The 18,956-nt window shown below is 20.3% G+C and overlaps 1 protein-coding gene and 1 long non-coding RNA gene across 14 annotated transcripts in view; one reads left to right on the forward strand and one right to left on the reverse strand.

Annotated features, from left to right (window-relative positions):
- LOC129614807 (gamma-aminobutyric acid receptor subunit beta) overlaps positions 1-18,956 on the reverse strand; it is a 73,474-nt gene that overhangs the window by 34,968 nt on the left and 19,550 nt on the right. For 8 of the 13 annotated variants that reach the window (XM_055529692.1, XM_055529693.1, XM_055529691.1 and 5 more), the window contains 2 exons: positions 5,372-5,598; positions 2,883-2,965 (listed from right to left, as the gene is read on the reverse strand). In XM_055529692.1, coding sequence (XP_055385667.1) covers positions 2,883-2,965; positions 5,372-5,598 — 310 coding nt within the window. Of the gene's footprint in view, positions 1-2,882; positions 2,966-5,371; positions 5,599-17,998; positions 18,067-18,956 lie in introns of all 13 variants that reach the window. The other 5 variants (XM_055529698.1, XM_055529696.1, XM_055529688.1 and 2 more) reach the window with 1 other exon arrangement.
- On the forward strand, positions 16,953-18,864 carry LOC129614809 (uncharacterized). Its single transcript, XR_008697401.1, has 3 exons — positions 16,953-17,135; positions 18,005-18,079; positions 18,439-18,864. It is a non-coding gene; the product is annotated as an uncharacterized LOC129614809 (long non-coding RNA).

Here is an 18,956-nt window from a genome sequence, read left to right on the forward strand (position 1 = left end):
AGTTGAAAGAAAACCATTTTATGCTCATTTATATTTTGGATTTATTATTGCAAAATTGATATTGAAACTTTGAAAACGAGTCATTTAAACGGCCATTTTGTCATTCGCAGTATAAAAGAAACATTTGTGAAATATTTGGTCTAGTAAGATCAACAAATAAAATTTTTAAGACTTTGATATAGTTTATTTTATTTTGTTATCACATTTATTATTTTAGTAAAAATTGAGTCTTGGTTCTCAATTAAACATTTTTTAGTTATAATTATGTAGAAAGTCAAGAATTTTAAAATTTATATTAAAATAGATTTTAGGTAAAAATTTTATTCTTTCTACTTTTATAATATATTAACTTCTTAAAATTGTTAAATTAAAATTGAATTACTTTTAACTTATATAGATATCAGTACATAAAAATTATATAAATGTATTGTATTAGTATTATTTTTACATTTTAAATTATATATTTTTTTATATAAATAATTGTGCGAACTTATATATAGTGATGATGAGACACTGTTCAATTTTATTCTATTTGATATAAATATTTTGTTGTATATGTATTAAATTAATCAATTACACATAAAATATATTTTTAAAAATGTTTACACATTTATATAGTAGTAGCATAAAATAAATTTAATGTGTATATTAAATATTAAAAAATCGTTGTTGTGTGTTAAAAATTATAGTGAGATTTAGGATTTGAAGATATCGTTGAAATTCAAATAACAACATACTATGTATATATAGTAGGTTATATAAATATAATATAACATTGAATGTGTAATTAATTAATTTATATAACAAATATAAGAATTGTAAAATTATATTTTGTATATTTAATGCTTGTTAGAATTTTGAATATTTTCTTTTATTTTTTTTTCTAGTTTTAGTTTTAGTTTTGAAGAGGTTGAATTATATAGAAGAATCAGATTTATATAGTTTGTATACAACCAAACACCAAAAAGCTGTAGTAATGTCAGTCTTTCATCCCTTTACTTTTTCGTGGATCATTTGTTGAGAAAATTCTCTTTAATTTTAAATCTCTTTTTTTTTTTTGTAAATTTAAATTTAATTTTATCGCAAATATTTCGTTAAAGAATTTTACCTTAAAATATATAAAATATTTTTCATCTAATTTATTAAATATGTATGTGTTCCGAATAATTTATAAAAAAAAGCAAAATAAAAAAACATATTAATCGTTTTTATTTTTCGTAACAGAGAAAATTTTGAAAATCAAAAAAAAAAAACAAACGATTGAAACAAGATTAAAATTTTGAATTTTGACATTAATTTGACATTTAAGCTAAAATTCTAAGGATATTTTCTCCTTTTTTTTTTAAATTTTTTCGATAAAATAAATCTTGCTGTTGTTATTATTATTATTATTGTTATATATATAAAACAATGTTCATATATATAACGTATTATGTATATATATATATAAATTGTGAAAATAAATATATATATAAATAATAATATATTCTGAATGAGCACATTTTTAGTAAACGTTTTTTTATAGTAGACTCTGTCTTTTTTTTTCTTTTTATATTATTTTATATTTAAATGCATATATATATATATACATATAAATATAAACGACGTACATATATTTACAGATTTATGTTATATACGTTATACGTATTTACATATTATTAAATATTATAATCTTTATTTTTCATGTCCATAATAATAGCCAATATAATAATTTTGAGATATGAAAATGTTAATTTTGGAGAAAATATATAAATACTGGTCTACCAGTATTCTAATATGTATGAAAGAGAGCAAAAATTATTGTATAGTACATTAATATATTATTTCCAGCTGACGTAATTATTACAACTTTTATTGGGTGTTTTTAATAACAACAAAGTGTTTTTGATGTATTGCAGCACTTAAACTGTTACTAGTAACATAAAAAACAGCAAAATTTTAAAATTATTAATGGGTTTGGTTTAAGTGACAACTTACTGACGTAATGTACTTATTCTACATATTTTTTGTCAAATGTCAAATAAGATTATACTTGACAAAATAAAATTTCATGAAATGCACAAAACAAAACATATGAACAAAAAAATTTATGAAACGCAATTAAAATTTAAACATTAAAACAGGCGATCAGTGATGAAGCGCTTAAAACCAATTGAATAATCGCGCTACACACATAATAATATTATTTTATTAATATTCATCTAAACGGGTTTTATTCAGAAAAAACAATAGTTTTAATATTTATAATAATTTATATTAATATAGTTTTAATATAATTTTTTTCAATCAAAATTTATTCAATTGGAAAGAACGTCATTCGTATTTAAAGCTTTAAGTATTCAGATAAAATTTTATCAAAATCATAATTGAAACTTTTATTTTTGTTTCATATAAAATATATTATTTTTTGAAATACAATAGAAATATACAATATTTGGCCTCATTATAATGCACATGAAAAATAAAATGAATCGCGTGAGTATGTTTGCGAATATTCTTATATATTTGAATAGACACACCACATATACACTCAAAAATATTATTTATAAATATAGTTGTAATTTCAATTTTCAATATATGTATGTAGATATAGTAGTAAGTTTATTTAGCTATGGTTATCTTAATATTTTTTTTTCCAATAAAAATCATACTGTTATAATATAATATAACAAATTTTTCTTTTCTTTATACATATATATTCCAAAATCAAGATATATGTATATAAAAAAAAAAAATTATTTTTTTTTATAACCAAATACGAATTTTTAAATTTGATTACACTATAGATCGGTTTTGCTTTATATTTATTGAAAACAAAAAAAAAAGTTTATAAAACAAAAAAAAAAAGGAAAACTAATTGTATTAGAAAAAAGATTACTTACAACTTTCTATTTCTATATGACATAATTGTCTGTCCATGGGAAAATATTGCAAATTCATCGGGCATGATGCTGTTATAGTTAACCTAAACGTTTGTATAAAAAAATAAAGAAAGCACATTTTTTTTTTAATTTAATAAATTTTCTTTCAATTACTTTAATTTTGCACATTGAAAAAAGCCAAAAATCACAAGTAAACATTAAAAATTAAGATCATAAAAAAAATGAAAAGGTGCTTATATTTACAATGACTTCATCATTGGGCTTCGATATACAATTTTGTTTTTGTTTTTTAATATTTTTATTTGAAATAACTTTGTTTATTAATAAATAAAATTCTTATAAAAGATTAAAAAAACTTGCATATACAACATAATAAGAATTTCATATAAAATTCACATTCATCTTTATGGAAAATACTTTGTTTTTGCTTATACAACATGCACTATTTTAAATAAAAATTAATATGAATTTAAGCAATTTTTAATTAAAATCTCCATGAGCTATATTTTGGATCAAAAGAGTTCAAGAATTGAAGAAATATAACATGCATGCAATTAATAAGTGAACGTTTTTTTTGAGATTTCAAAATGAGAACAATATTTTTAATTTATTTGAATAAAATTCGCTATTACATTGTTTACAAAATTACTAAATTAATTGTGTAAACAAAAAGTCCACTTAATTCAATGATCACTGAAATCTTTCTGAAATTGAATAATTGTTTTCATTCATTATTATATCTCATTTCTGATCTATTCCGTTTTATATATTATTATTTCAAAGAGTATATTTCAATGAAAATCAAATGTAAGACGAATCTCATGTGAAACGTCAAATTTGGTAATGCTATTTCAATTGTTAAATAAAGTAAATTGAAGATTATTAACGCCAGTATATTTAATGGCGTTGTATATACATATCTAAAAGTGAAATGTTTGTTACAAAAGCGTTTACACATTTAGTTTAGAATAATATTCAGCCCAATCATGAATTCCTCTCACTCGTGGAATCTTAAATTACTATTCCTAATCACTCGTAGAGATTAATCTTCAATGGCAGCACCAATGGCAGTGTGAAAATCAATATCCGTTTTTTTATTATTTGAATATATTTGAAAAATAGAAAAGACGTTTTTCTAGCAAATATGAATTTCACTTCATGGTAGCTGTGTTAGAGGAATTCAACCTTAAAAGAAAAAATCCAAAATTTAAAAATTAAAGACGACTGCCTTTAAAGTGCTTGCAATACGTAAAATTATTTCTTTTGTAGACTTGACATTTATTTTTATTACGAACGCAATTTATTATTGCTCTATTACGAATTTTTCGAATAGAGCTAAAATAATTCTGTTATTTGAATCAGAATTTTAGTAATAATAATAATCAGAATTTTAGTAATGAACGGAATTCATGATAGTCGTGCTGATTATTTATTCTTTAATTGCACTAACAGAAAGTTAATAATCGGATAAGAGTTTAATTTTTTGTGTTTTGTATACCTAGCAAAACTATTTTTCGCTTGATAAGTTTTATAAATACGGATGTACATATATGGATGTAAATATGTAATTAGAAAATTTCTTAATATAAGTTTTTTTTAAAATATTGTTCTTCAAAAGGATACCCTTTTTTTAATAGTAAGCATTCACCAGCAGAAGTTTAAAAAACAAAGCATATTTTTTAAACAAGGCAAATTTACTTCAAATATAATATACTATAGGAATAAAGAGAGGTTCTCTCCATAAATCCGTGTGACCGTCATTATTGATATTATTTTATTATATACTTATATATATTAGGAGAAAAATAATAAATCTTTTGATGAAGTCAATTGTTTTTTTAAAGCATCTTAAAAGATTTTTATTAAAAAATATTTATATGAGTGTTGCTGTTGTTGTTGTTTAATTGTGTCAAATATAATGTTGTTGTTGAATGAAAATCTTAATTTTATAAATGTACAACAATATTTCTTGAATTTATTATTTGTTTTTTTTTTTTTTAGTATGTGTTGTCGTTTCGGATTTTCGCATATTGTGTATAAGTATATTATGTGTTTATGTATTACATGTGTGTGTATAATGTTTGTAATATATAGAATCTTTTGTATATATATAAGTGTAAACAACTGATCTCACTTATCAAAAAATTAAGTGTTATTTAAAAAAAAATATAAAAAAAAAACATTATTACTGCAGTAAAACATAAAAATATAACATTTTAATTAATATATACATAATTATTATATATATAAATATGTAATTACTCTATATATATAATAAAAATATTTTCTTATACATTAATTTTTTACTATAATAAGCAATTCACAAATAATATTTAAATGGTATACAATAAAATTACAATATTTATTAAGAATAAAAAAAATTGGTTTATTTTTTAATTGTTTTTTTTTTTTACATACTATATAGAAAGTGGTGTCATTAATTTGTGTATATTTTTTTTTTTGATTTTTTTTTTTTGAAATTTTCTTACCGAATACTTCTTGTAATTGAACCAGAATGATGAACTCGAATGAATTCATTGCTGGTAGTTGCAATATGAAAATATGATTGTTTTTCGTTTACAAAAAAGGTGTCAGGTACCCATATGTTTTTAATGAACTCTGATCCAACTGATAACGTTTCAACGCCCGGTCGTTTTCTATACGCTAAACGAGGATCGGTCCAAAATTGACGAAAATAAAAGTCCAATGTGAAGTCCTATATATATAGTTTTTGTGTTTTTTTTTTGTTAATTTTTTTTTTATTTTGAAAATGTTTTTTTTTTTTTTGTTTTATTTTGATTTGTAAGTATCAAGTTTTTTTTTTCGTGATTAATTTTTTTGAACGATTGTAGAATTTTTTTTATTTTGACATTTAAATCCGACATTTTTGACATTTTGAATTATAACAATTGAATTGTTATAATGAAAATCATGTTTTTTTATTTTATTTATTATTTTAGTTAAAAAAAAAAAAGAAATAAAAAAATTTTTTAGATTTGATTACTTTTGTATTATAATTTTTTTGTTTTTGATTTTAAAAATTTAGATTTTTTTGAATTTACATAAATAAAAACAAAAAATTCAAATTAAAAATTGAAATTTAATAAACAAAATATAGGATTGAAAAAAAAACAGAAAAAATTAGAACTTTTAGAATACCATACCCAATTATTGTTTACAAGTAATATGGAAAAAGAAAAATTGAAAAAATAAAATTAAAAGTATTAGTTTTTGTTAGCGTAATAAATGAAAATCAAAAGAAAACAATAATAATACAATAAAAAAGAACAGTAGAAAAATAATTAAAAATCAAAATTTTGAAATCAAAATTCAAATTGATTGATTTAACTTTGAACACTAAAAGAGGCACACTAAAAATCCAATATTATAATACTAAAATTTGAGAAACATAATTTTAACATTTAAAAATATTTAAAAAATTAAAAAACACTTTTTGTTATACGAGCTTTTTTATATACATGAAAAAAATATATGTGAATATATAAGTGTAAAAATATTTAATTATAAATAAAACAATAATAAAATCTCTTTAAATAAATTTAAAATCTAGAAATTTTGATTTTGGCAAAATATTTATTAATAACTGTTATACGTATAATATTACTTCATTTGCTAAAACAATGTTTCTCAAAGTTTGCTTCTTTTTTTTTTTTCTTTTATTAAATACATATAGAAGAGGTAATTTTATAAAATATATATATTATGTATATACGCAAATATAGTAGCTTAATTGAGATGGAAAATTCCGAGCGTCTCTAGCTCGTTTGTTGGAGATTTTTCCAAAAAAAGCATTTTATAATAGTTGAAAAAAAATGAAAAAGTGTCAAATATTGTTTATTTTTTTTTGAAATAATTATATATTTATATAATTTGAAGTATGTATATGTATATATATATATTTTAAATAATATATACATTTTATATAAATGTATGCGTGTATAAATTAAATAATTAAATGTCTAATATATATGTAGGTTTTGCCTCATATATATATACTTTTGAATAACTGTAACTGTTTAAAAAGAGTTGAAATTAAATGAAAGTTGTGCATAATATATATATATATAGATTTTGTATATATATAATATATATACATATAGATCAATACATATATATATATTATGCAAGTATGTATAAATTGAATATATTGAAATTGAATTTAAATTATTTTTATTGTATATAATATTATTTTAAATGAAGTGTAAAAAAATTTTTTTTTTTCGGTGAACTGTTCTATATTTTTTATTTTTTTTATAAATAACCACATCCGCGCATAAAAAACGAACCGGCGAACTTGTAGCAACATTTGTTTTGATGCAGCTTTTTGTTGAATTTCTTTTTTTGGTTTTGCAACGTAAGATTTTAAGTTTTATTTGGAGCATAATTATATATGATTATTTATATACAGATTTTTATACATATTTAAAATTAAAAATCACAATAGATGGCAACAAAAACTATGATAGTTTTATTTTTTAATATAACAGTTTATGTTACATGTATAAGTATTTGAACATTTTGCTTAGCATAAATGAAAGTCTCTATACTCTAATATATAAAATGTAATACAATATGTGATAAGGAACAAGCTATATGTATTTTATAATTCAAGAGTTAAAATTATTTGCGTTTCATTTATGTGTACAAACTATTTATAAGTAGTCAAAACTGAGTATAACTACACTAACTCGAACAAAAGCGTAGATGATCTGTGTAATTGATTTACTTTATTCCGTTAGGTGGAAATAATATTTTTAAGCTACAACAAATGAATTTTGCGAATTATTTTGGCATTTAATTTTAATATTTGAAATTTGTTGGAATTTTGTAGCAAAGTTATAGAAATTTGTGTAATAAAAATTTTAAAGGTTAAAATTGAATTTACCATAAACGATTAACATTTATTCAGCTAAAACAGGAAAAATATTGAAAAATGCGTAAAAGTTTTGAACTACATAAATACATCATAGGTATGTAAAATTACTGTTGCAGTATGCAGGATACAATTTTATCTGTATTATGTCACTTTTAAGTAAATTAAATTGAATTTATATATAATTTTGTATAATATAATATATAGCATATAATATTATATATATATATGTTATGTTATGTATTTATTTATGTAATTACAATGTTTATCTAAAATATTGCAATTAAATCTATCATAGTTTGACATATTCCCATACGAGACACTTTAAATGCGTATATGTATAACGTAAAGTTAAATGCTCTAAATAAATTTCAATATTCTTACTATATTTTAGTTTTGAAATAAGTACAACTACTATATATACAAATATATATATTAAGTATATATGGTTATACATAAAATATATACATATGTATGTAATTTAAAATTGTATAGTAAGATAATGAATTGCTATTAAAATTTCGTTGCATTTTGAAAACGTTTATATCTCTCCTCTTTTTTCATATACTACAGAAGAATCACAGAATAATATATGTAATGTGTAAAATATATGAAAAAAAAATATAAATATATTTAAAAAAATTTTTAAGAATTATATTTGATATTGAATTTCATTTTTTATAATATTCAAACCTGCAACATTAAATTAGATAATATTATATAATATGCTTGTAAATTTTTAATATATAAAATTGATATATTATGAGGAAAATTAATTATATATAAATGATATATCATTAATAGCTGTATATAAAATATATATTACATATATATTTTGGAAAATAATTATATTTTAATTGTCTATATAAAAAACAAATTGTTATAATTGCTCCATTCCGTTATTTTTTTTTAATAAGATTATTAAATAAAAAAAAAAAGAAATCTAGAAATAATTAATATAGTTTATTTTATAGGAAAATGATTAAATATAGATGGCGTATGCGTTCATTTTCAAGTTATTTATAATCAATTATAATATAATATAGTTGCTATATATTTTCTTAAACCTCATGCTTTGTATATATTAAATTGAATATTTTGTGCATATTATACCATTATTTATATATTATTATTTTATATATTTCAAATAAAATATTATATAATATGTACATATTTATTACTGTAATATTTTAATATTATTTATTTAAAATATTTATTGTTGACATTAAAATGTAATATAAGTTTGACAATATTGAGAATATTTCAAAAGTTCACAATTTTAATAACTTTCTTAAGTTTATTTGTAATTATTAGAAAAACTGTCTAACACCTATTTTATAATTCCATATTTATATTATATTTTCATATTTGTTATTATTTATTTTATACATTCATATTCGAAATTTTGCGAATTATAAGACAGTTTCCTCAAGACAGTTTTGTAATTAAAATTTAGTAGCGCTCTCTGACTTTAGAATTCCGAACATAAAATGAAAATGACATTTAAGTAAAAAATAAAATTCTATTAATTTTCTTTTTTTTAATTACAAAAAATTTTGTTTTTTGTAGTTTTCAATTCAGTATTTCAGCGAAATTATAAATGTTAAAAAAAATTTAAATTAATGTCAGAGAGAAATTTTACTTTTGACAAATCCGAGTTAAAATTATTAAATTGTGAATATTATCGAAGTCGATTCGGTATATAGAACAGATATTTCTAAACTCAATATTTTGCTAATTATTTATTCTGTATTCTTATATATTGTATATATATATATATATATGTTACTATGTATTTGCAAAAAAATTATTTTCTTTATCATTGAAAATATATAACAGATCCTAAAAATATTCTATTTCAAAAGTTATATTATTTAAAAATAAATTAAAAACCAAATCTTTGTTTTAAATTCATGCAAAAATAAAGCATTTTAAGCAACATGCAAAGCATTTTACAAACACAATTAATCAAATATACATCCAGTTCTTAATATACTAGCAATACATTATAAAGCTATCTATAAGTTTTATATGAAGTCGAATTTCTAAGTTGTGCTAAAATTGTTTGATATACATATAAATAAGGTAAAATAATTTTGTACACTTTGTAAGTTTCCGTTATTTTAGGATTGTATTTTAATTTTATTTTTTTTTTACTTTTTTTGTATCATTTCTTATGTATTGTATTTAATGTAAATTTCAAAAAAGTATATTTATAATTAAATAAAGAAATAATTTTAATATATAAATCAAAAATTAATAAAAAACCAGAAATCAAAATTGAAAAAAATAAAGGAAATTCACAAATAAATCTGACAAGAGAATTGAAGGGAATATTAAAATTTGAAAATAATTAAAACATTTTGTATTCATTTTATAAACGGGAATAAAATTAAGAAATTAAAAATATACATCTATCTAAATACATACTACACTTTTTATCTTATTTGTTTGTGTATATGTGTTTGTATGCAAATAGTAGAGAAATATTTTTAATAAATCAAATATAATCGCTTTAATTGTATATTTGATATTTCATTGATTGATTGAAATCCAGCAAAGGGTCACGTCCTATTGTGACTTTATTTTATTTCAGTTGCCTGTCACACTTCAAATTAAATCTAAAATTGAATCTAAGATTCTATATAATTGATGTATAATATTTTAATTTCGGAATTTGCGATGTCTGAATTTGATTTGTCTGATGAAAAATAAAGAAATAAAAAAATTTTACATTATCTACCGAATACAAAATAAATTTTGACTGAAATTTCGTAAAGAAATGTCAAATTTTTATGTCAAATTTTATTTAATTTTATCATAGATAGGTTTAATATGATGTGTAAAAGGCATCGAATTTGTGATAATAATAATAAATTTCAATTTGAATTGCAAAAATTTATTATTATGGTTTGGTTTTTTTTTTTATTTTTTTTTATGATCGCTTAAAAAATGCGTGTATTCTACAAGAATTTTGAATGCTATCTTCTGTAATAACTATAAGTGTTACCAATAATGCTATATTATTGTTGTTCTACTAGATTTACGTACGTACGTTTTTTTCATCATGTTCTGTAGAAAATGCTATTTTTTATTTCTTTTTTAATTATTTCTTTTTTAATTAATTTTTAACAAATAATGAGGTAAAAAGGTAAAACAAGCAAATAAATATATTTTTTTTTTGATTTGGTTTCCACTCTGGTCCTTCGCTCTTCATAGGTTTTCTATATCTATGGTCATTATAATGTTATATTTATATTTTTTTTGTATATAATATAAAAAAAAAACTTTTCTTTAAGGAAAAATAAAATTTTTATATTTTTGAAATCAATTTCAAATTTAATTAATAAAGTAAAGCTTAAAATTATTCATATTTACAGTTGCAGCAGTTAAGTACATTTATATATAGAAAATATGATGTTTGTTAGCAGCATATTTCATGTACATATATATGAAGGAAAGAGTAAATAAAATTGATTTAGTTTATTTTTTTTTCTTTTTATATGAAAATACTCACATAAAGAACTAGTATATAAGAAGTTTATTTAAAATATAAGTATATTCATTGTCAAAAAAAATAATGTTAACATGATATGGATAAAAAAAATTTAAATAAAATGAAAAGGAAATAATAAAATAAATTATATAAGGTTATGTTTAAACGGGTATAAAATTAAATATATTTTTAAGGCGAATCTATTGGTTCGATTTATCACATGCACCGAAGTAATGCGCGCTCATATATTTTGTATGAAAATTTGAATTTCTGTCATTTTCTATGTTTTCTGCGCATCTTTTTGTTCTCTGAAAAACTTGAATCAACTTCAACTTAAATATGAACGTTTTTGAAAATGTTGTTGAAAATTTTGAAAATACAACTTGTCAAAAAATATCAAAATAATATCAAAAAAAAAATGACATAAGCATTTTCAGACAAAAAAATGAACCTTCATGAGAGAAATGAGACCGTCTTTAAAAGTAGATAGTTTTAAGGTGACGTACTAATGTAATCACCTTTAGTGCATTATCAAAAGTCAAAATTGATTCGAAAATATAGTTTTGTTTCAATATACTTTTTAATCGAATATACATACTTATGTATTTTTTAAGTGAAAGTTTATTAATGAGCGCTTGCATTATTCCTATATATCATAACAGGTATATTACTAGTATTCAATATCGAATTTAAAATAATTAAATTTGAAGTAAATATACAGGTTTAAATAAATTATTAAATCAGTAACGCAGTTGTATATATTATATTAATAATTTTGAGCGCCACTACTTTTCAGAAAATTTGTTTAAATTACTAATTGTCAATTGAACATGACAATTTATTGGAACATAACATTGAAATTATCTGAAGTATTGATAAAATTATTTTGTTTCATATGTGTTAGTTATACATATATAATAAAATTATAAATGTACAACATACATATATACATTCATATCGTAATTGGAATTCGAATAAATTATACTTTGAGATGCAAAAATGATTTAAATAATAATCGAAAATTTTAATGTATGTATATATTGTAATGTACTTGAATATATGGCTGGTGATGAATGATGACATAAAAAATATAGTTTATTTTTAAATGATTTTAAAACAAAATTAAAAATTTTGAGTATACCATTGAAGAGTTTTCGTTATCGATGATTAATTAATCGATTTCTGAAAATTTCTTTTACTTTGCAAACGGATGTATACACTATGTTTGATTGATGTAAAATGTGTGTGCCATATTGCGCTACCCATAAGATTGTTCAGTGCAAAAAATTTTATTTGAATTTCGTGATTTTTGAATTTTTATTTTATTGTAGAAGCGTAATTGGATTATTTTTATTAAATTTTTAATTAAATAATGAAAATTCCTTATTTGCTTTGGGTGAAAGGAATTTGATTTTTAATTATTGGTAAAGATTTAAGTTTTTAAAGTTTGCATAAATATATTATTAATAATTAATATTTATATTGAGTGCTTATTTATTATTTAAATTTTGTTTATTAATTGAAAGTTTTTTTAACTGGTATTTTTTCGTTTTTGCGTGACTATGCAAAAAATAATTTTGTTAAATTGTGTTCTGAATTATTGTTTATTGTTTTTATGACTTGTTATTTACATCAATTATATTATATAATATTATATATGTCATTATTTACTTATATTTTTAATATTTTTGGGAAGCAGTATGTGTATCTACTCGCATATATTGCGAATTTACCTAAAATAAATTTTACGGTATATAAAATGGAAAATTTTATATGAAGAAAGCACACTCTTGTAAATAGCATGGGATAAAACGCAAATGCTTAAGTAGTTGCAATTAACTTTGACGTTTACAAGAAATTTGCAAAAAAAAATTGTTGCAAAAGTGTTATTCATTTAATAATTACTACATATAAATAAATATGTTATAACTAACTGATATATAGAAAAATTTTATTAATTTCATATATTTAAAATCAAAATTTGTATATATGTATAATGTATGTTTAGTTTAAGGTGAATGCATTGGTTCGTCTCAAGTATATCAAAGTAATGCGCGCGCATATATTTTGTATGAAAATTTGATTTTCTCTTATTTCCTATATTTTTACAGCAGTTTGTCTCTCTCTCTGAAAAAGTTGAATCAATTTCAACTTAAGTACAGATTTTTTTGAAAATATCATTTTATACTTCAAGAAAGTGACGTAAAATTTTATTTTAAATTTTGAAATGGAATAAAATAAAAAAAATAGGTTCAACACTTTCAGATGAGGTGATGAACTTTCATGAGAGAAATGAGCGCGTCTTGCACTCAGAATCAAATATATTCTGAAATGATTTTCACTTTAAGTGAATCTAAAAGATATCAAAAAGTGTGCCAGTTTTGTTATATACGTTTTGTACCAGTTTTTCAATTTTCGTTAACTATAATTTTAATTTTAGTATATAATCTGATAATATTACAAACATATTGCTTCTTTTTATTTGTATTGTGTATTTCTTTTAATTATGTAAATATTATTTGCTTTATATATACAATTACATATTTTACGAGTATATATCAAATAGCATAAAAAAAGTTAATATTTTTATTAGTATGTATGTGTATATTAAAATCTTCATTGACTTTTAGGGAAGATTATATAGATTGTTCTATAATAATTATTATAAGTTCAAAAAATTATTAAATTATATATGTACATATAGTATATAATTTTTAAGATAGACACAAAGCCAATATAAGATGTTGGAATAAAAGTTGAAAAAAGAAAGAAAGATGAAAAAAATATTAAAAAAGGCGCTATTGTCACATTTTAAATAATTTATGTATAAAGAATGATATTATCTCCTTACAAGTGTACAGTAAAAATTTTTGCAAAACGTAAAAATTTTAATTATATATAATCAATATTGTATATATATATACATATATAAAATCCATTTGATATTTCAAACAACCTAATTATATAACCAGTTTTTGCCAAAAATAAAATGAAAAAAAAAAATTAAGGTACACAAAAAATTTGTTAAAATTGTTTTATTATAATATATAAATATTATACTCAAATAAACTTTACACACATATTATGTATATACTGTATAACATAATAATATATTTTGTAATAAGATGGCAAATTTAAAACAAATTTATTTTTTCAATTCTTATATATTATGCATATGTATGAATAAATATATGAAAACTTATGTAGCATCGCATTAAATTAATTTGAAAATTTTGACAGAATCTGTCAAATAAAAACTATTTGTCTAATTAAAAAAGAAGAGAAAGGTTATGATATTTTATGACGTAAAATAATTGATATAAAAATCATTATTAATAAATATTTGATTAAAAATTTAAGAATTTTAATAAATTCATAAAAATATCGTATAAAAAATCCGCTTATTTTAGAATATTCGAAACTTATCGGCTTCACGAATGCTACATAAATTATTTAAAAATTTATATATGTATATATTTATATGTATAAATGTATATATGCATATATAAATAAATTTTAATTCATTTAAATATTATATAAATATATTAATATATTTGTTTACGAACACACATAATAAGATTTTATACAAGAATAAATATACACTGAGAACATTCTATTTATATAATTATACAATATTAATAGCGTGTTATTTAAATTCAATAGTTTTTTTTTAAATTTTTATAATTAGAATATTGTATATGAAAATGTCATATTTTTATGCCTGGCATTTAATATAAAAAAAAAATTAATTAGGTACTCCTTTTTTATATTTGTATTTTATGAAGTAAATTAAATTACCATGCGCGCAGTCTTAGTATTCAGGACTGCTTCATATATTTGTATTGTGTAAAATTTAATGTTGTTTTATATTTGTTTGTTTTGTTTCATTTTTAATGAACAAACTTGAACATTTTATTTTTTTTAAATAAAAAAAAAATACCAAAAAAACATATTTTTTTTTGTTTTTTTAATAATTGTTAATATATAAAACACGCCCTAACTATGTTAAACTTTCAATAATTTTTGAATGAAAGTGGTTTACATTTTACAATATTTCTTAATATAATGTAATTTTTCACCGCAATTTACATGAAACGGCAACAGGATATTAAGAAAAAAAATTAAATTAAAATTATTCAAAACAATGGTTTGTAAAGTAGTACTTTTCTCTTCAAGCATAATAGAAATACTGCTTTTAAAACAATCTATGTATCTATACCTACACTATATTATTCAAATTACTTTCATTCGCATACGAAACCATTTTAAGGATTGCGTACATTTAGGATGAACAATTTATCAAGTCTTTGAAATAAAGCCAAAAAAAAAAATTCAAAAGGAGTCAACATAATGTTCGATTTCAAAGTTTAATTGCATGAATTAAAAAAAAAATAATTATATTTTTTAGCTTTCTGCATTTATAGAAATTTGAAAAGGCGTACAGTTTCGAAAATATAAGTTGCGAAAACATCAAATTTTAAAAAGTTCGAAAGGCGATAACTTAAAAGGAGGTGGAGGGGTAAAAAAATGTTCTTCTACTGAAATGAACTATTTATGTTAAAAGTCGTTTAAAATTTGACATCAAAAATTTGGAAAGACGGTTACTTTAAATTTAACGTTAACGGTAAATTTTAACGACCATTTTATTTTTTTAAAGTTCAAATATGCTATGCCGCGGCAGAGGAACCCACTGCTTTTTGGCGTTTGTATAGAATTTAAGAGACACTTCTGATTTGCTAATATAATTACGTGAAAAATTACATATTTAGGACTTTGAGCAGAAGTGTAGAAGTTTTGTAAACATGTCCACGGACGGACTCAGTGGAAAAGCAATGCGATTTTAACTTTGATCATACAAATACTACCTTACTCCATTTATACTAAACGTAAAATTTTCAGAGAAAATCTTACTAAAATATCTGCTACAAAAAATTCTTTTACAAGAGCTACATGTGTATTACATATTTATAAGAAAGTATTATCTCAAAAAAATTACTTGTTCTTCGATAGTTCATGTGGAAAAAGTAGAGAATGAAAAAAGTAGTAGAAAAAATTACTAATAAACTGACAGTTTTTATATGATAGTTCACATCACTATGTATTTCTAATACGTCACTCATAATAGCTAAATGTCAAGCCAATTGAAATTATAAAATTAACGCGAACTTATTAAAGTTGGGAATTAAATTATTACTTTTTTGAGAAGTTTAACATGATGTTAGAGGGTGGATAAAATCAAATAAAAAATGTATATAACCGCAGATTTATGAAAAATTTATTTACATTATACAAAATATTGAAGTATATAGAAAGTACAATGCAAATAATTTTACTTATGTGAGCACAGCGAATGTATGTACCGCAAAAGCCGTTTAAAAAAATATGTTTTTTTGTTTCATTTGTGGTATAACAAAAAAAAAAAATTATGTAGGTAAATTTTTATTAAAAAAAAACATTTACAAAAAATAGTTTTATATTATTATTACGTTAAATTTAAGTAAATTTTTGATTTTATATTTTATAATTTTGTTCTTTTTGTTTTAGATATACTTTTGCAACAAAGACTGTGATGAATAAAAAATTATAAAACAAAAAATGGCTCTTCTTTTTTATATATTCAATTATCAAATGAATTGAAAAAATGGGATGCAAGAAAATTTTGTTCAAATTGGATAAAAAAATAAAATAATAATCACATTTTTAATAAAATTTATGAATAAGATTAGTATTGGAATGATTAAACCAAAAATTATATATGAAAATTTCTGATCAAAATGGAAAAACCAACAAAAACTAAAATTAATATATACGAAATAAAAACAGATTTATTTGATATTTTTTTTTAAGAAAACAACATTTAGAGGTAATTTTTTTGAAATTTTGTTTTATTTAAAATATAAATGTATATATATATATATATAGATAATGAAAAAGCAAATTTTTTTACTAATATCATCCCATAAAGTTCATAATTTTTTGCACGCAAACATTTTTGCAGTGTATTTTTTTGTTTTGCACGTAAATTTATGCTTATATGGAAATGATATTTGGAGTTGTTCGAGTTTTAAGTTTCAAACTTTAATATTAAAATCCAATTATGTAACGCGGTTGTAGTTTTGTTTTAATATAACGTAAATAGTAATTTTACAATATTATGTATGTTTTCAATATTGGGGTTTATTCTGAGTATCGGATCATTAAATAATAATAATAATTATCGTAAAAGATTCGATATTATTATTGTAAATACAAACATATTCTTGCAAATGATTTGTGTTTATAAAAAAGTTTTTGCAACTTTTGCGATGAATATCATTATTATTTAGTGATCCGATACTCAGTCCATCATATAAAATATTAAAATAAAATGATTTTTCTGTTTATTTTTTCTTTTAAATATGTACTTTAAGTTTGAAACTTATGTTTATTAAAAACAACTTTTAAGAAATAATTGCAAAATATAAGTAGTTGAAATCAATCTTCAATTTATTTTTTTACTTATTTTTTTGTTAAAAATGAATTAAAAAAAAAATTAAGAAATGTTAAACTAAAAATTTGAAAAATAAAAAATTTTTTATTTCATTTGAAATTTAAATAATTTTTAATTTAAAAATTTAATTGAAGAAATATAAAGAAATGTCTAAATGAAAAATAATACAATTGAAAAACAAAATGAAAAGAACAAATAATATATTAATTTTTTTTTGTTTTTAATATTTTATGTACCATGAGAACTTCCGAAACCGAACTGATACTGAGGACATACATTGTTACGCCAACTTCCACTGGGGGACCTGCAACATATTTGTATGATAGTTCTCTAAGTTTTATAATTTTTTTTTTTTGGTTTTGTTTTTTTTTAATTTAATTTTTTTGTTTTAATTTTTTTTTTGTATTTATTCTTTATATTAAATATTAATATAACATAATATAAATAGGAAATATATATATAGAAAATAAGAACAAGAATAACGTATACACAATGCATATACAATACATTATATAAAGGTATAAGTATATTGAATTTCTCTGATGGTTCGTTTTTGGTAATTTATTTTGATATTTTGCTTTAAATTTTTTATTCCAAATCCTTTTTTTTTTATAATAAAATAAATTATACAGTCTGGTTCTGATATTATTTTTTTAATTCTTTCTTTTATTTTTAGATCAATTTTCCATAATATTTTCATTTTGGACAAAATTTTCTGAAGGGTGCATCATGAATGAAAACCAAATCAACTTTGTAAAATTTGTTTTTATAACAAAAACAAACAAAGAGAATTAAAAAAAAGAGCATACATAAAGATATTGTACTTATATTATTTTATATATATTTTATATAAATGTATGTATATATGTATAAAAGATATTATTTATAAGATATTTAGTATATAACATATAATGTTAATTTTCTTTGTCTAATTTTATTATATTATGTTGTATACACAATTTTATGGTCAAATATTTAAATGATTCAATTTTTTTTTTGTATAAAATAAATTAAAAGTCGTCTCCATTAACTTAATCCCCTTTGTATATATAATGTAAAAAATTAAATGAAAATTAAAACTATAAGAACTAAAATTGGAAAATAAAAATAAATTGCGACTTTTTTCCCCAAAAGGGGTGAATAACTACAATATTGTAATGTTTTTGTTTGTATATTAATTTTATATAAAGATAT

Source organism: Condylostylus longicornis, unplaced genomic scaffold (genome assembly GCF_029603195.1).
Source record: "Condylostylus longicornis isolate FDR11 unplaced genomic scaffold, ASM2960319v2 ptg000119l, whole genome shotgun sequence".
NCBI lineage: Eukaryota > Metazoa > Arthropoda > Insecta > Diptera > Dolichopodidae > Condylostylus > Condylostylus longicornis.